The sequence below is a fragment of the Dama dama genome, chromosome 14, assembly GCF_033118175.1.
Source record: "Dama dama isolate Ldn47 chromosome 14, ASM3311817v1, whole genome shotgun sequence".
Classification (NCBI taxonomy): Eukaryota; Metazoa; Chordata; class Mammalia; order Artiodactyla; family Cervidae; genus Dama; species Dama dama.
Genome location: NC_083694.1, coordinates 25,219,559 through 25,239,473, shown reverse-complemented (window position 1 = coordinate 25,239,473; position 19,915 = coordinate 25,219,559). Strand labels below are relative to the sequence as shown.

At 35.2% G+C, this 19,915-nt stretch overlaps 1 protein-coding gene across 2 annotated transcripts in view; it reads left to right on the top strand.

Moving 5' to 3' along the window:
- WDR26 (WD repeat domain 26) overlaps nucleotides 1-15,967 on the top strand; it is a 35,337-nt gene extending 19,370 nt beyond the window's left edge. For both annotated transcript variants that reach the window (XM_061160134.1, XM_061160133.1), the window contains exons 8-14: nucleotides 2,353-2,493; nucleotides 5,729-5,848; nucleotides 7,758-7,903; nucleotides 8,189-8,267; nucleotides 8,536-8,665; nucleotides 12,320-12,505; nucleotides 15,238-15,967. In XM_061160134.1, coding sequence (XP_061016117.1) covers nucleotides 2,353-2,493; nucleotides 5,729-5,848; nucleotides 7,758-7,903; nucleotides 8,189-8,267; nucleotides 8,536-8,665; nucleotides 12,320-12,505; nucleotides 15,238-15,263 — 828 coding nt within the window. In that variant the 3' untranslated portion in view covers nucleotides 15,264-15,967. The remainder of the gene's footprint in view (nucleotides 1-2,352; nucleotides 2,494-5,728; nucleotides 5,849-7,757; nucleotides 7,904-8,188; nucleotides 8,268-8,535; nucleotides 8,666-12,319; nucleotides 12,506-15,237) is intronic.
- The last annotated feature ends 3,948 nt before the right edge of the window (nucleotides 15,968-19,915 follow it).

The window sequence follows — 19,915 nt, the reverse complement described above, 5'->3', positions numbered from 1 at the left end:
AGAGTCAGTGCTTACATTTAAATATGAGATACAGTGTGTTTTAGAGTTTGGTATCGTGGTATTTTTCTATGTCAAATACTATTTGAAAAACTTGTTAAGAAAATCAGTTCTTTTTTTGAATGTATATTTTTAGTGGATAGAAAGAATATATAGAGAGTACCTTAATATTTGAATTGATGTTATTCCAGTGGTTAGTTTCTTTTAACAGGTTTTTTTACCTTTTTTCCCAATAAAGAAGTTTACCCATTCCCCTCCTCAGAATCCAGGCAAAATTAAGTGGATTGCATGAATGTGATATTACCATTTGGAATAGGTTACTCTTTATAAAGACATTGTACTTCTGAAGATATAATATTAATATTCTCATTTGTTTTCAACTTTTCCTTTCACATCTTTCTATTTTTTAATTAATGTGCATGAAATTACTAGGTTTTTAGTTAAATACTTCTATAGTAGCTTGTCATTAGTTTAGAAGCGAATCTTTGTGTACATCTAAAACACCACTATGAATGAAAATTTGTTCCTAGAAGATACTGGGCTAGTCCAAAAGACTTGACTTGCTTATTAAATTATGCAAGCTACTTTGACCTAATGATACTATGATCTAATACCCCAGGCCTATTAGCATCTTCCCAAAGAAGAGTCAGAAGTAATGGCTTTGTAAACTTGAACTTTCAGAACAAATTCCCAATCTAGTTTTATCAGACTAGTTCCAGACCCATTTCTAACTGGTGTAGGTCATCACCATTGGAATTTCCATCAGCATTGGAATTAACCAAAACTGGTCTCCATTAGTCTAGTCTTCCCAAATTCTGCTTCCTTCACACTGTTTACGTTCATCTTTATTCCCTAAAACAGAAATTTAGAGACAGTCTTTCAACATTTTTTGTCTCATCCTGTCATGTCAGTTTTATGTCCCACAACCTCTTTCAGTCCTGACCATTTTAGTTTAAGGCCCATTTCTTGTCTTAACTATGCGGCTGTTGTGCTGGCTCATTAGGAGTGTCCTTACTCTGCGTCTCTCTTTGTTCTGAGTCTTCTTCCACACTGTTAATGAATTCTCTTCCTAAAGCCAAGTATATTGTATGTTCCCAAGCTTAAAAATCATAAGTGGTTCTTCACTTGCAGGATAAGATTTAGCCCTTCAGTCTAAAATAAAGATGTCAGTTTTTCCAGTCTTTTCATTTGCCACTTCCATGTTTGCAGTTTATATATTTCATCCTATATAGCTTTAGAGTCAGGCACCTCAGGTTCAAATTCCTGGTAATACTGTCAATAAAGGAAAGTTGTTTCTAACCTTTCTCAATCTTCATGTCCTTTCCTATAATATGGGGGAGGAGAATAATTCTTAACCTTTTAGATTTATGAGATTTAAATGAGATTGATTGTGAATAGTGCTAATACTGATGAGCACCAAATAAGTGGTAGCTCTCCTGGTGGGAGTGTAAAATGGTTTAAACACTTAAGAAACAGTTTGGCAGCTCCTCACATTGTTAAGCACAGAATTGGCATATGACCTAGCAATTCTACTCCCACACATATACCCAAGAGAAATAAAGACATGGGTCTGTGCAGAAACTCTTATATATTTGTAGCAGCAGCATTCATAATAGCCAAAAAGTGGAAGCAATCCAAATGTTGCTTAATATGGTATAGGCATAAAATGGAATACTATTCAACAATTAAAAGGAATAAAATACTGATATATTCCACAACAGGAATGAACCGTGAAAACATCATGCTAAGTGAAAGAAGCCAATTACAAAAGACTGACATGCTGTATAATTTCGTTTATATGAAATGTCCATAACAGACAAATCCATGGAGAAAGTAGGGGTTGCCAGTGCTGGAGGAAGGGAGAATAGGGAATAACTGCCACTTAGTATGGAGGTTCTTTTTGGGGTGATGAAAATGTTCTCAGGTTAGATAGTAGTGATGGTAGCACAATCTCTGAATATACTAAAAGCCACTGAATCATATACTTTAAAAGGGATGAATTTTATGCTAAGATACTCATTAAAACTTTTTAAAAGGAGGGGATAGCTTTTAATATACCTGTTATAAGTTTCCTTGAAAGTTTCTTAAGTACAAAGTCTGTGTCATCTTTATTTCCATCTAGCATTCAGTGCCCTTGTGTGTAGTAGATGCTTAACAGATGTTGCAGCATGAATGAGTCTTTATGAAGCAAGTTAGAGGTTCTCTTAGGGGCAGGGAATTGGCAAAATCTGTGAAAATGTCCTCAGATTAAACTATATTATCAGAGCACATCTTTGTAACTATTTAAGTTCTTATGCCCAAAAAACAGTGACTTTAGAAATGAGAGTTAGCTAAGTTGTCTGTTTTCCCTCCTAGGATACACACCTGCTAAAACTGCTTAAAACATTAGAAGGACATGCTTACGGCGTTTCTTATATTGCATGGAGTCCTGATGACAACTATCTTGTTGCTTGTGGCCCAGATGACTGCTCTGAGCTTTGGCTTTGGAATGTACAAGTGAGCAAATTTCATCCTTGGTTTAGTCTTTATGAAGTATAATCGTACTGCACATCTTCATTATAACTTTATTCATGATCTGTAGAAGCAAATCATTCAACCTAAATTCCCATGATGTATTTCTTATAAAAGATAATTAATTCATCAGATAGAACCCAGGTGTCCAGATTTATAAATTTAAATATTTTGTTGAGCATAATAGCATTTTTGAAAGAATGATCAGTAGGTATTTTTAGGGATGTTGTACTTTGTAGTGTGTAATATGTACTATTTTACTGTGATACTTTGTACCTCAATAAAGATTTTACAGTTGTTTTATAGTTGCACAGTTTTATACAAAACTTTACTTTTCAAGTGTGTAAACATCGAGACATGACACCAAATTTTCCATTCCAGTGGCAATTGCACCATTTCCTTACCTATATTTAATGTTACAATCTCATTTAGTCGATTTAAATGATGTTTGCAGTACTTACTATCAAGAGTTTTATTATAGTTTCTAAATGAAAACTTAAACACTTTATCTAGGGTTCCATTTTAGAAAAACTCAGCACTGAGTTCACTCTGTCATCTGTTGGCTCTATTTTGGAAACCTTCTAGTTAATCATTTAAAATTATTTTTTAAGTTTCTTCCACAAGCTGACTGGTTAGATGATTTTTTTTTTTAAACTTCTCGGCAGGGGAATAGTTCGGGCTACAGTTTGGGTGTATAAGTATAAGCTGATGGGATATGGTTTTGAGTTTGGGGACCCATGTGTAAGTTGATTTTTATCAAGAGTAAAGATAAAAGCTCCGTAGAAATGACTCAATAAGATGGTATAGAAGACAGATGAATGCTAAGATGTACCTGAAGATGATGTGCCATAAATCTAATGCTACAGTACGATTTATATTTCAACCCAGTTTCTTTATTAAGAAAATTTTGAAATATAGAGAAAGGTTGAAATATGAATATAGGATGACCTGTATCCATGCCACCATAGATTCAGCAGATGATGTTATTAACATTTTGTTACATTTTGTGTGTATATGCATGCATGCATACAAACATACATATTTATATATCCATACCCAAAACATCTGGAAGTAAATTAAGATGATATTCTACCACTAAGTATTTAAACATGTATCTCCTTAACAGTAATTTTCTCCTACATAATCAAATGCCATTATCTTACCTATAATTCTCTAATTATTTTAGCTATAATTCTCTAATATTCATGTCATAATTTAAAAATTCCCAGTTGTTCCCAAAATGTGTCTAGGCCTTTTTTATCAAACTAGTGTTGAGTCAGTGTTGTATTTGTGATTGGGCTCAGGGTGGCAAAGCACAGAGTAGATCAGATGGCTTCTCAAACAAGCTTAAAAGGAATCTGACCTAAAAGACAATTTCCGCCCTCTCAAAGGGAGGAGAAGTACATGGTCATAGTCTCACAACAGAGAGTCAGCCTGTGTAGTCTTCTTTAAATTCAATTTTGAATTTCTGGACAGTTAAACTATGTTCTAGCTTAACTGTTTTACTGTGTGTTATGTTATAGACTTGTTCTAAAAGGGTGGTCCTTTTAAGTCAGTTTTCAAAGTTGCTCCTTTGAATTTTTATGTAGATTCCTAATTACAGGTTTCCCCTGCTATCTGAAAGTAATTATTCCTGTGAAATTTTTCATAAGCTGCAATGGCATAAAGAAGCAGTTACCTTAGGACACGTCTGACTAAAGGATGCACAGAATAAATCAAGATAAAGCCCAGGTGCTCACATAGCTCAAAGCCATGGCACCTTGGTGCTGAGATGCTGACTGTAGTTCCTGGGAAGGAGCCACTCGCACGCTTCAGAGTGTATGCTGCCTCTGAAACAGCTCCCCGCGAAACACGGAACTCTGTTTTCACTTTCCACAGACACTTTTCGTAAAAGCAGACATCCTCTTCAGATGTCTTTTGGTTGGCAAAAACAGGTACTAATGTAAATCTTTGTAAAAGCTAAGTGGTACAAGGCAAACTTTCAAAAAGCTGGGGATACCTGTAATGGCTTCATACTCAAAACAGTCCTGAGCATAACAGAGGAAAAGACCATTTCTGCCTTCAGAACTTACTGTAAATAGAAAATGCTGAAGATTCAGCTGTTGCATGTGTATTTGTGTTTCTAAACGTTCTTTTTTTTACCCATTTATATTGCACAATCGCAAAAGATCGTGACTTGAGAATAGTTAACAGTATGGGGGAAGGGTTTAAGATTGCTGAATTTTTTTTTCTTTTTCAGTGTAAGGAAGACATTCTGGTTTTTATGCCCTCTTTGCTTTTATTACTTGGCCCCATTTCCTGATCATGCACCCTTTTTTTTTTTCTTCTTTTTTTTTTTTTTTTTAATTTGATTACCCATTTCTCACAGGAAAATTATGCCCATGTACTTTTTATTACCCCAAGGGCAGCTCTAATCTCTCAGATCCTGTTTCTAATCCATGAACAAAATGGAATCAAGACTAGATTAACTGGTATGTGTCTACCTTCTAAGTTGAATAACTTAGAAAAAATATCAGGAGGATATCTGAGGGTTGTAACCAACTAAATAGTCTTACTTAGTTGGGAATGCTTTAAAATGAGTACGCTAAACAGTGCAAATGTCCTTCACTCTTTTCTGTTACTTTTAATTGAAATAAAGTTGTATATCAGAAAAATAATTTTTGTTTTCCCATTTTCCCTTCTACATTTTGAGCATATCAGATATGAAATTAACATAATTTAGACTGCCTACACTCTTGGCCTAGTTTAAGGGCATAGTTTTTCTGCCTATTAATCATGTTCTTAAGGAGTTGCTAATTGCATGAACTACAATTTTAGAATAAAATAAAGAACTGTGAACTAAGGAGAAGTGAGAACTCAGAAGAAATGGGTATGTCGTGCTGGGCTTTTCATCGTTGTACTTGGGGAAAATTACTTGTTTTAATTTATGCATGTAATTGATTTAAGACTAGAGTTCTGTTTGAAGTTTATCTCATAGCTATTCTTTGAATCACCTATGCCAGGCTTTGTTTGACTCCTGAGTTTTTTTCAAGTACTTAATTTCTCTTTTGAATGCTATATAGTATTGTTCTATAAGGCCAATTTAAACAGTTTACTTCACTAATTAGGAGTATTAAACTAACCAGATATCCCAGTTACTATCCTTTTTCTGTTTTTTCTTTATACATTCCCTTTAGAGGAGTATCTTGAAGATCTCATCCACAGTTTTGTTTCCTTGTAGACGGGAGAGCTAAGGACAAAAATGAGCCAATCTCATGAAGACAGTTTAACAAGTGTGGCTTGGAATCCAGATGGGAAACGCTTTGTGACTGGAGGTCAGCGTGGGCAGTTCTATCAATGTGTGAGTATTTAGTGCCCTACTTCAGATGCCTGCAAATTTACTTAAAAGCAAATTTAGTTTTGTAAAAATAAAGAATTCACTTGACTTGATAACTTATAAAATATATGAAAACCCACTTGACTGTCTAAGATAAACATTGTCCAATAGAACTTTCTGTGGAATCTTTTTCTCTTTTAAAAAAACATTTCAAGGGCTTATACGAAGTATAGGCTTTGAATTTAGTGAAACATTAAAAAAAAAGATTGTCCTACTAAACATTTTGTTCTTATAAATAAATAAGTTTCTTATGTATAGGACAAAAAGGTTTAGTATTTAATTTCTTTGGTGGGGAGGTCTTTAGCCCTTTGGATTTTTTTGTATCTCCCTCGGCCTTCCTCCCCCCACCCGTCCCTGCCCCCCACCTCCTCGAAAAATGCTGTATTTCATGAGGAGACTGACTTTAAAATTTTGAGGAATAAAAGCGATGATGAATGTTGCCAGGAAAATTTCCAGTCTTTATTTGAGGTGTCTTCTGATCATTACCTGCTCTATTAATCTTGGAGTGTTGGGATAATAAAAGTAAGTAATAGGTAAAAAGTCTTAGGACAAAGTAGACTATGATACAAATGCAGTGTCATTACTCTCTATTACCTAGATTTCATGTCTCATGCCACTACCTAGCATGGTTCCAGTAGGTCCTTCTAGATTTATTTAAGACTAAAGTTAAATATCATAACCCCATCAAATCATTCAGTGTAGGTCATTTATCATAAAGACTTCTATGTCGCCATTACAAATTATCAGTTTGATTGAGCTCACTGCAAGACTCATGGAATCTAGTGTGCTATTTTCCCAGCATGGTTGTAAGTCATTTAATTTTTCCCCAGTTGTCCCAATACAGTTTATTAATACACCCCTGATTTTCTTTATTTTAAGTGGTCAGTACCATTATAATATACTAAATTAAACATTTTATGTCTGGACTTTGTCTCCATGGGCTAATGCTATACTTTCATTGAGTGATTGATATAATTGACATATATTGTTACATTAGTTTCAGGTGTATGACATAATATAATTCAGTATTTGTATGTATTACAGAATGATTTCCACAATAAGTCTTGTTAACAAACATCACCATACATAGTTACAAAAAAATTATTATGAGCATTTTTAAGATTTACTTTATTAGCAACTTTCACATACGCAATACAGTATTATTAACTATAGTCACCATACTGTACATTTTGGCATTTAAGCCATTAGTTCTTAATTGCCTGTATTCAAGGTGGCCTTGTGTGTTTCTCCCGACTTTGCCGTCCCTTACAGTGTTTAATACTTCAGGGTACATGACTTGGTAGTTCCCTAACCTGTAAAAATAGGATTGCCACTCAGAGAGTTGAATGTTCAGGAAGATAATGATCCTAAGAGCTTTACTCGGTAGAGCATGTTACAAATTTGGTGACTTTTTTTAAAACATCATGACAGATTCCTAAGTTCTACACAGCTATAATTCATGTTAGTTAGTTGTCTTTTTACATATCACAGCTTGTGAACATTATAGTACAAATCCCAGTATAGTGTATTTTAAAGGGATGCTTAAATTCTTTTCCAAAAATTGTGAGCCCTTGAAACTTAAGGATTCTTTCTTTGTATTTATTGTATTTGTCTATGCATGATAGAAGGGAAGATAGATTTACTGAGATTTTCCCCCTCCCTTTAGGTATTGTAATGAAATTTGACCTATATAAATTTTGATGATTGAAAACACTTAAGGAACAACTAGGTTGAGATCAGTCTCAGGAAGAGATAAATATTACAAAAAGATATATTAAGAGATTCTTTTGGGGGAAAAAAAAGATTCTTTTGGTTCTTTGTTTGCTTTCTGAGTGCTGTTCAGTAATGAAGTTAATAGTAGTTTTCTCCTCAGGATTTAGATGGTAATCTCCTTGACTCTTGGGAAGGAGTGAGAGTGCAATGCCTTTGGTGCTTGAGTGACGGGAAGACTGTTCTGGCATCAGATACACACCAGCGAATTCGGGGATATAACTTCGAGGACCTTACAGATAGGAACATGTAAATATACTTTATGTCCATTAAACAACAGTTATCTGATTTGTATTAAAAGTGTAGTAGAACTTGCTTCTTCAAAAGAAGAGGTTTTATTTTTATTATGTTTTTGGTTTGATTGGTAATTTGGGTGGATAGTCAGGTGGTGCTTAGTAATTATTAACTCATTCTTTTTCTTGGTTGAAATATAGTATGTAATAGTGATCACAGACTTAAATTTGTTGTATTTAAATAATTTGAATGTCTTGATTCTTAGTATGTTGGTTTTGACAAACTATTTTTTGGTTACAGAGTACAAGAAGATCATCCCATTATGTCTTTTACTATTTCAAAGAATGGCCGATTAGCTTTGTTAAATGTAGCAACTCAGGTAAGTTTATTAACATAATTCTCAGGAAAATTTAGCTTAGTTAAAATTTGTGGGGTTTAGTATATATAAACAAATATTTTTATGAATTCTTACATTTTACTTCGTGTGTTTGATCCATAAGTTTGTGGAGTCAGCTGGAAATTTTTCAGGACATTGGCATTTTGCATAAATAGAAATTAGAAATGTTCATCAGGCAAATGCATAGTCACAGGTTACTCTTGAAAATTCTTTTGCGTTAATAAATACTTATATTCTCTTTTGTTTACAGGGAGTTCATTTATGGGACTTGCAAGACAGAGTTTTAGTAAGAAAGTATCAAGGTGTTACACAAGGGTTTTATACGATTCATTCATGTTTTGGAGGCCATAATGAAGACTTCATCGCTAGTGGCAGTGAAGGTAAATTGTGTCTCCGTTGATTCACAGATATATATTGATGGACTGAAAGTTCTATAATTCTCTTCAATTTGTGAAGGTAGTCATGTCTCCAAGCAAATTCAAGATGTTAAATCAGAAATTGTATGAGTCACTTATCCAGCGCACTGTTAATGTCCCTTTTCATGGAATGGTTTGAGTCCTCCTCATTGTCACGGATCAGCAGTGCTTGTTGTGGCTGTGTAGAAGTGGGTTTGGTGCATGTGTCAAGTGAAGATGTGGTTAAATCATTACTTTTCTGTAGGTATTTTTCTTTTCGTGAGACTTAACGGTTTTCAGATGTTAATAGTATCTTAGAAATCAAGGTTAATTATGTTTTACTTGATCTTGGACAAAATTGACTATAATTAGATCTTCAGTGGTTCTTTAATGACCAAAGAAAATAATTTAGATTTTCTTTGAGACCATGGGATTCTTAAGGTCTCAGAAAAGCTCAAATTATGGAATTAACTACTACCTTTTTTAATAACTTACTCTGGTCTAATAACATCAGTATATCAGGCAAGCACGTGCCTCAAGTAGTCTAATTTAAAACAAATCGTTTAAAATATGCAAGCACAGATAAGTGAGGCAGTATTACAAGTTGCTGTACATTTTAAGGTGATAAAAACAAATAATGGCTGACTATTGAAAATTTTCATTCAGCACATTTTCTTGAGTACCCACTTCGCTGTTCTAGTACTATAGCAGCAAATTACTGAAGTCATTTTTTAAAAACTGAATCTAGTTTTCCAAGATAGACCAAGGAACTGGATTATGTTGGTGAAGACTTGGTAACATTCAGTTACTGTGTGAGATGTTTCTGTTTTCCCTTTCTTGACAAAAAAAAAAAAAAACTGATCTCGGTAGAAAAGAGGATCACAAAGTGACACATGAGTTCCTTTGTGTATAAGGTGTATTTAAGGATTGGGACAAAGAGACATTTAGAGATTTAGATTTTTCACATGAAGCATATGACTTCATTCTTTCTTTCCCCTAAAAAAGTCATTCAGATAAGATTAAGAAACGAGACAGTGGCTTGCTAGGTAACAATTGGGAGTTCACTTCTTTCCCATCAAAAAATCTTTTTTATCTGTTAGTTTAATCACGTTATTTTCTTCTAGATTTTCCTTTGGTTTCTATTTGATATGATTTAAACATATTAAGCCTTCTACATGCTTTTTAGCTCCTCCTACTTGAAGATCCTTCCCCATGCGCTATTTAATCCTGCTCCTGGTGGGGTTTTTTACCCCTCTTAATTATGCCTCACAATCCTGTGTGTGTGTGTGTGTGTGTGTGTCCAACTCTTTGCGACCCTATGAACAGTAGCATAGGTTGCCATTTCCTCCTCCAGAGGATCTTCCTGGCATGTGTATCTTTGTGTGTCTATGTGTGTCCAACTCTTTGCGACCCCATGGACCGTAGCATAGGTTGCCATTTCCTCCTCCAGGGGATCTTCTTGGCCCAGGGATAGAACCCACATCTATTATGTCTCCTGAATTGGCAGGTGGATCCTTTACCAACTGTGACAATCCCCTATACTCTTTCTAAAAATAATACATAGCATAGAAGTACTTTTAAAAAAAAATATGTGTTGCCACCATTATCCCTAGTAATGCCAATGTTTTTTTTTTTTTTTTTTTTTTGGCCCAAACTAACTTTAGAACTAAGCCTTATGAACAATGTAATTAAGCCACATTATATTCTATTTAGGGCTAAAAATGAAACATAACTGTGAAGGAAAGAGATTAGGATTCTCATGACTCAGGTGGTTTAGAATGGCTCTAAAAATGTTTTCAACACTAAGTGGTTATAGAAAATATGCTATCTCCCAAGATGTCCACAGTAATCCATTCATCGTTTATTTGTAAGAAATATATTCTAAGAACCTTCCAAACCCCCAAATACATGAATGTCAACATAAGATAGAGCAATAGGAAGCATTTCCCCCTAAAAGTTAGGCCATTACTCCAGCCTTTTCATTGTGCTGATAATAAAGAGAAAAACTTATTTTTCCCTCTGCATAGGCACTGGATTCCTTAAACTGATAGAGTAAGCAGAACTTTATCAGAAGGCCTGTCATTCTGACCTTATCTGCTCAGATCTTTCTTAATTTTTGCTGCATGTTCAATAAATATCCTCCTCGGATATGTGTTCACAAAAGCGTTTTTCATCCAAATGTAGGCAGATTTCAGTTGCATTCTCACTTTTCAAGAAAGCCTATAATCTTTCTTTGTGGACTTGCTCTGTCCAAGGGGAAGCATAGCTAGTCTGGGCATTTTGTTTTTCCTTTTGTTAGTTTTATTTTATTCAAGAAAAATTATTTTCAAAAATGACTGAACTAACAAATACCTTCTAGGAAAGATAAATTCAGTACTTCAGTGAGTTCCTTTTAACTTTCACTTCCCATACACAAAAAAATGTTCAACAGTGGTTCCAACTTTTTCTCTTTGTGAGTTTTGAAACCAGGGCATGTTCTTTTACCACAAGTTTGTTACATATTCACCACTGTAAAGTTTCCTCAGTAAGCAGCACATCTGCTGAAAGTTCCCACATTGATCATGTTAATTGAGTGACAGCTCTTCAGATGGGACACTTTTCTAACTCACCCTGGGGTTCTGCTGTCTGTTCAAGAACCATCACTTACATTTAGTTAACTCTTCATGGTAATACATGGTGTTTACTGTGTGTTAGACTCTGTTCACAACATTTCTTCATATACAGACGTACTTTATCCTCATAACATGATGAGGTAAGTATGACTCCCCATTTACAGAAGAAAAGTTGCAGGGAGTGGGACGTGTGCCACACAGGGAGGGTGTGGGCCAGTGGTCTGACTGCAGCCCTTACTCTGAACGACTACTCTGTACTGGACAGTTGTTGCGTTTTTGTTTTTGAAGATTAGTTTATCCAAAGAAACAAAGTTGTTGGGGTTTTTGGTTTTTATGGGCACTTGATGAGATTGTAAATAGACTGCCACACAGTCATATACAGCTGTATAATATACATAATATACAGCTGTATATTATGATACAGCTGTAGGACAGCTGTCTAGCCTCACAAGTAAACATGTGAGCAGGACCTCCTGGATTTCAATCCCAGGTTCACCGTTTTCCGGCTGTTAACCATGAGCAGATTGCTTACACTTGCAGTTCATCAGTCACCATCCATAAAAGGGATAAGCACCACCTCCTGATGGTGATGAAGATTAAATAACATAGTTATTTAGCACCTCGAACATTGTAAGCACTTAACATTTAGCTGTCATCTTAATTGCCATATTTGAATTTGGATACATTGCTTCTCTGTCACCTCTATTTCCATAGAATTTATCTCCATCCTAGATTTGTTTATATTCAATGGTCTTGACTGTGATTACACATTATGTATTAGAGAATACTGCAGATTCTGTGATGACTTGCAAGCTAGTCTTGTCATTTTTAACAGGGGGAAAATGTGTATTTTATTAAAATTTAAATGGATTTTTCAAAAAATAATATGTTAAATTATTCACATTTTTGTTGTCCTTTGAAGTCTGATAAGTTAAACGTTCTGTGTGTAATGAGCAGTAAACTTAGTCAATTGATTTTGTTAATCTGTTACACTTTGCCAACTTTTTTCTGAATTACTGCTACTCAGATCACAAGGTTTACATCTGGCACAAACGTAGTGAACTGCCAATTGCGGAGCTGACAGGGCACACACGTACAGTCAACTGCGTGAGCTGGAACCCGCAGATTCCATCCATGATGGCCAGCGCCTCAGATGACGGCACTGTTAGGATATGGGGACCAGCACCTTTTATAGACCACCAGAATATTGAAGGTACCATTGCACAGTATTCTCGTGTTTTCCCAAGTAAAACCTTGCCTACTTTATCATAACATTGGAGCACTTTTAGGCGGTATTTTAAAGTGAAGGATGTAATAGATTTTCTCCCTCATTTAAAGATTGTACACTGTATCTCAATCCACAGGAGTTTAATTAAGCTAATATGCAACAGTATTTTTTTGTTTGTTTTATTGATGACAGTGGTGAGAATAAGCAGGAATATACCACTTCATTTACAGGCAAGTTAGTATTGCCACTTTCAAAATCTCCCTAAAAATCTTGCTTCATTAGGCAAGAAGTATTTTGTACTTCTGTGCTTATGAAAACTAGCTAGTATATGAAATTTGAACAGCTTCAGATCTTGCTTATGGTTTTACCCTTACAGGTGAATATCTGTTAATACCATGTAGCACACTAGCATGGACTGTGCATCTGATGGATAGAGAAAGAGAATGGAACTAGAATTCATCATGTACCTATGTGCCTAGTAACCCGCTAGGCCCTTTATATACACTGCCTTGCATAACATCTTTATAGCCCTGCAAGAGAAATGGAGAAGTGTTTTTGTCCTCGTTTTCAGTTTGTGAAAACTGAAGCATGGCAAGACTAATTAACTTGTAGAGTGCTACCAGGTCTTCAAATCGAAGTCTGAAAGGTGTTTTCCATTACTTTCAGATACCAGAAGAAAGCCCAAAGCCAAAAAGCTAACAGTTAAGGACATAGCTTACTTGAGCAAGATATGCTAGAAAGAGGAGATAATGAGAAATTTTATGTAAATGACTTACCTGTTCTTTTTTCAGAGCAGAAATGTTTAGTTTGCTTAGAAAGAAATAATTTACCTAGAAACGGATAAACAGATTTTTTGGTTCACAGTGTGTCCCACCTAAGTGTTTTAGTAAGAAAGATGACCAACTGCTCTCAGTTATTCTCAGAGGAGGAGGGTTGTCAGGGTAGCCCAAATGGCTTAAAAGCATGTTCTCTGTGCTTTTATCTGTGTGGTACAAACTGTACCAGATCTCACTGGTAGGTGAGGATATACAGCCAAAGACAAGGGTAAAAAGCATGTAGAGTACACAGCTCAAAAAGTTTGAAAACTACTCTTGAGTTACTCAGAACCTTCTAGGGCCTTTTTGTATTTGTAGGTCACTACCCGACATGATTGCACTAACACACCTCTGGAATTAGCTAAAATAAAAAATCTTTTATTGATTTCCTGTTGTGTGTGTTTGTTGCCCCGTTTTAGGTTTCAAGGCCTACTCATAGATACTTTAGAGATCTATAACTGAGATTATATGTGCTTTTCTAATTGTATTAGAATAATTGGAAATTATTTCTTCAAATAAACATTTGATACAAAGAACTAGGAAAATACTAGGTATATAGTAACAGATTTACCTTGTAAGTAGATTTATTTTAGACATAGCTTTAAGGGTATGTTTGTGCCTCCACTACAGTGGAATAAGAGCTGCAGTGCTATTTGGTAATTTAATTATTGTGGATACTCATTATGGTCGGTGAGACAAACTTAGTCCAGTTGTAAGAACTGGGTCAAATTAAGCAATTTTCAGTTGTGCTTTGCAAATGGGTATAGCACTAAAAGATTTTCATTTATACCTACAATAAGAAAACAACTTCTTTATAACTACATACTTAGTTACATGCCTTTTATTAAGGTATCCTCTGAGTTCTTTTTCCCCTGCTCGAAAACATTTTTTCTAATTAATACCTGTTTGGAATAGACATTTGGGGAAAATGTAGATGACGCTAAGGAAATGGCATTCCAAAACCATAAGTACCCTAAGATACTATAAGTCATTTAACTAAAAATACTTATGTTCCAAAAAGAATTGCTGACCTTTTATTATAACAGTAACAATCCATACTGCATTTTTTTTTTGAGGACTGTATAAAATGGAATAGAATCAAGTACTCATACATGCTACAACATGGATGAACTTTAAAAACAATATGCTATGAAAGAAGCCAGACACAAAAGAGTACCTACTGTGGTTCCATTTATATGAAAGCATCCCAAAAAGGCTAATCCGTAGAGAAAGCAGACTAGTGATTGCTTAGGATTGTTAATTGACTTCTAATGGTGATGAAGATGTTTTAAAATTTATTGCCTTGATGGTTGTACAATCCTTTGTGAATCTGCTAATAACTACTGAATTGTCCAGTTTAAATGGGTGCATTGTAGAGTATGTGAATTATATCAATAGAGCTGTTGACACATTGTCCTTCCCACACACACACACAGATGTAGGGTCATATTGCAGAGTTTCAAACTGAGGCACTAAAAGAATTCAATATTGGATTGGGCAAAAAAGTTTATTTGGGTTTTTCCGTAAAATAGGGAGACTGAACAAAGTGTGTGGCCAAAACCCAGTACATGGCTATAACGCAGTTTACCTTGGACTGCCGGGTGTTCTTTATTCTCTTCTCTTCTCAAGTATAAGATTCCAACATGATTATTCACTTGGGTTCTCCAGTATTCAAAATAATCATGGGTTTAGACTGTAATATGTAGCCTAGGATATGATACACAGTTTTAATGATCATGATGAAAATAACAAGAATTTGCCTTGATGTGATTGTTTTTTACTGTTAAGATATTTTGTGATGTCATGATGCTGATTTCAAAACTTTCTAACTGGTAACTTTTTTCTCCCCCCTCCCCTCTTCTTCTTTTCCGCCAATACACATTTCATCTTGTCTTCATTCAGAGGAATGCAGTAGCATGGATAGTTGATGGCGAATTTGGAGCAGACGACTTCTGTTTAACTTAAAATTAGTCGTATTTTAATGGCTTGGGATTTGGTGCAAACAAACATGATTGATAGCTGGACTGACATGCTCGTCATGAAAAAAGAACCATTTCTGAAGCCCGATTGGGGCCAAACATTTACACCTTGCTTCATAGTAACCAGTTGAGATGAAGCACGTCGTTAGAACGTTGTTGGACACCATGTTGAATTATCCCCCCATCGGTTGTGAAGAACTGTGCTACATTCAGGCTTACCCATTGAACTCAGTATATATATTTTTTTCCCTCCTGCCTTTTGTCTGGCAGGATACCATTCTTGTTGCTCTTCTGTGTAATGAAGTTTAAATGCTTGTTTGGAAAACTTTATTTAACAGTTTAGAAGGCTTGATAGAAAGAGTGCATTAGTCTGAAGAGTATACATTGGATAGGAAAGAATTTCCTTCTTTTGTTTCTCCAAATCTTTCCGCCTTATTTAGCTTGAGATCTTTGCAGCTTGGTTCATGGATTCTAGCCTTGCCCGTTGCGCAGTATATACTGATCCAGATGATAAACCAGTGAACTATGTCAAAAGCACTCTCAATATTACATTTGACAAAAAGTTTTGTACTTTTCACATAGCTTGTTGCCCCGTAAAAGGGTTAACAGCACAATTTTTTTAAAATAAATTAAGAAGTATTTATAGGATTAAAGTGACTTCATTTGTATACATTTGGAATCTAAACCAGCTAAAAAAGAGTTTCCTCTGTGACTTAGATACGCAGTATAAACTGATGCTCTTCTGGAATACCACATGAGACATGGTCAGAAACAGTACTTGCAAGGACATTATACAGAAAATTCAGAGTAGTGCTTTGAAGATTATCCCCCTTTTGTTTTATTCCCGAAGGAACATCAGTACCTGATCTTGAAGAAATTCAAGATTCAAAAAGAGGATTTTAAATTTGTACCAACATGAGAGATCAGTAGTCCGTATAAGTTTTCAACAAATTTTGTTCCAAGTTCTCAATTTGGGGAATCATTTTGGTGTCATCTAGCAAGAGAGTAGAAATCAGCAGATATAACCACTTTGGAAGTTTATAGTATAATTGAGCTTGTTAGAAGAATTCAGCAGGTTAGAAACATACTTAAACTGGGTTTAAAACCTCATAATCATTTATCTAATTGCCCTTAATATTTTGACATAGGGATACATACGTTTAAAGACTGTTTCTCCTCAGTTTCTCAGATATCGCCACACTGAACCTCATTCTAAACTGGTGCTGTGGGTAGTGCCCCTCTCCCCTCCCTGTTTAGTTTAAGGAAAGGTTTCCTTCATGGAAAAGCACTTTTGAGAATTTCACATTTTAAATACGCCAAAAGCCTGATGTTCACATTGTGCTTTTAAAATCCCGTTAACAGCTGAATACAACATACTTAGTCTCCTTTGAAATTCCCTCCCCTTTTCAGTAGAGGATGAATATAGTGACCATAGCTGTTACGTTGAGAAGAGTGGGAATATCTCCAAAATAAGATTTTGGTGAAGAAAAAGTCTTAACACTGTTTCCTTTTGACCCAGCCAAATCTATATTATTACCATGAGCAGACTTCTTCAGGATCCACAAAGAAGAAAAGAAAGGCTTGGATGTCAGGAGTTCTTCCTTGGTGGGTGGGGTGTGGGTGGGGGGCGTTTAACAGGAGGGTAGCAGGGAGAAATGGTCAAGTCAGGGAAGGGGAGAAGAAAGAAAAACACAAATTGGCCTTAAAATAGCTTGGACTCTCCCAGAAGCTCATAGTAAGAGGAGATGACAGATCGTGGTCAGCAGATTATTTTATCAAATTGGTAATGTAAAAGATTTCTTTAAGCTCCATTTTGCAGAGACCACCACTTAGAGAATCAAGAATTCCTGTTTTGATATTTCTAAGTTAAAATAACTATATGTTACAGTTTATCTGGTACTTCATTTTTCTTAACTAAAATTACTTTTTACTTTAAGCTTGAATAAAATCTTCATTGGTAACTGTATATAATTAAGTGGCAACTTCTCTTTACCTCAGTACAGTTAAATCCATTCATATTTTAAGTGATCCATGTATACCCTGAAGCCATTAATTACCCCAATGTCTGTGGTAACATCACTAACAAAATGTGGGCATAGAAACGCCACAGCTGTTTACAGATTTCATTAGTGTGCCATGGTACATTTGTAACATTCACTGGGATTTGTGCCCGTTCAGGGGCAATTTGGCACTCAGAGTCTACTGTCCTTCACCCAACCACACCTAGATCTGAGTTTTCAGAGTGCTTCTGAAGTACAGTTAAGAACACTTTAAAAAAGTGGAGGCAAAGTGAGGCACATTTTACAAGAACATAACTCCATTAAAACGGAGTAACAACTATGCAAAGGTTTCTGTAGCAGCTAGGTGAGTTTGTGTTCCAAGTCTGTCTTAATTGGCAGCTTCTGCATATACTGGTACTTTGCTGTGCCAATTTGCTGTAAACGTCTATTTCATGCATGTGCCGTGCAGTGACTGTGCTAGAAAAGTGAAATAAATGAAGAAACCTAGGATTTTATGGTACAAAGAACCTGATAGCAGGATGGTCTAACTCATAGCTGTCAAATGAAAACCTCTGATTGTGCTGTAGTCTCTCTAGGCTTGAGGTGAGAATATTTTCAAGCCAGCTGCAAGATACTAACAAATGTATAAACTGAAAAGTACCAATACTTTTTGCACATAAATCAAAATAGAGTGGAGAATTTTGGCTCCAAAAATCAGGTTAGTAGGCTCATTTCCATGTGCTTGAAAATGTTTTTGTTGTTAACTATTCATTGATCAAGGGCTAGAGCACCTATGAAATTAAATGTCTTTTTCCTCCAAATAACTGGTTATTAATAGTACAGTGTTGGATTTGGGGTTCCTAAAATGGTTGTGTGGGTGGTGAATTAAGAGTAGGGAATTAGCTGGGAGGGACGACGGCCTCAGTTTTGATTTCTGTATTTTATTAGTGTTCATGCTAGCTACATTTCTGTTACTGGCCAGGTAAATGTTCTATTTAACCAGGTAAGTAGTTTAAACAGAGGAAATTTTGTTTGCAAATGCCCCTACAAATTGGCCCATTTTAGTGGGTGGGAGAACAAAAAGGGATTACCTAACTTTAAAAATAATTAAAATGACTTGTCAATATTTTATTAATCTGAAACCACACTAGTAGTAATTTGGTGATTTTTATTATTAGGAGTGTTGTCCCTCTAGAGTGGCATTACATGACATTAATAGAAAACCCTCTTTCCCCACCCCTCCCCATCTTGAAATTCTCTTTTTTAGGATGTTGGTTCCTGCATACGAGAACTGACCCTAACACCTCTGCTCACACTGGTAAATGCATCTTACATCTCTTGAAAGGGAAACATCCATGTCAGTTTCTTTCACAGCAGAAGAATGACTACTTTTGAATGGGGAGGAAAGAAGACATTTTTCTTAATATCCTTTTTGTCCCATATCTAAAATGTTTATCTTGATTTTTTTGTTTTACTTTCTCATTTATATTTTAGCAACGTTTTTGGGGTTGTTCCCGAAAACATGACTTCCATTTCAAAAACCATACCTGATTTAATATAAACCACTAACTTTAAGAGGTGAATTTGCATTTACACTTAGACACTTTCTAAAAACAGGGTGAACTTAATTGAAAATTTTCGGTGTTGTTAAGCTATTGTTATAGTAGCTGCCCTATAGTTGCAAAAACAAAACCCATCCTTTATCTACTTAATCCAGATAGCCTGGATTTAATGAAACTAATAGTATAAAAACGTGTGTGTGTGTGTGTGTGTGTGTGTGTGTGTGTGTGTGTGTGTGTGTTCTATCTGTATGAAAGAGAGAGTACTTAATAAGTCCTAGAATCAGCTGTTCTGGGTTCTTAGCAGTTTTACTGAAGGTCTCGTGCACATGTGAAGTGCCCTCTCTGAGTTAAGGTTTGGTTAATACTGGTATATTTTTATAAGACTGAAATTGTGTCCCCATCTTTAACTTAAAACATTTTCATCATCAGGGTCAAATGTGCTAAAACTGAATCGGAACATTTTTAGGCACAGGTGGAAAAAATTTTATTGGCTCCTTGAAAATGTGTGTATGTGGCGAGGGGAATAGATCCACAAAAGCATGTGTGTATTTACAAACCAAGCTGTAGAGATCAAGAAAAGAACTTTAAGTGTTGATCTCAAGATTTCTAAATTGTCAAGATTTACATGGCATTGTGGTGGAACTAGTTAACACTTAGAGCTTTTGGTATGTAATAATTATTTGCTATGGACTGATTAAATGTTTCAAAGGATTGTGTTCTTAAATTTGGGGGGGGGGGGTTTGTTTTTAACTGCCTCTCAGATTATATTTAGTAGTTTAAATTTCTTTGCTTTATTATTTCATTAAAGCATAAAAAACTTCAGGTCTCTGGTATATTTATTTTCACTTGTTGTACTAATTATTTACAAAACACCCTTTGTTAACTTTTTATTTTATAAATGTGTAGTATATTAAATGTCTTTAAATTTTTGTTCAACTGAAACTACGTTAACTTTGATTTGCTTTCCTGGGTTGTTGTTTTTTTTTTTTTTTTTAAGTACACCTTTTCCATGTCAGTGCATAGCACTTAACCAATTGTT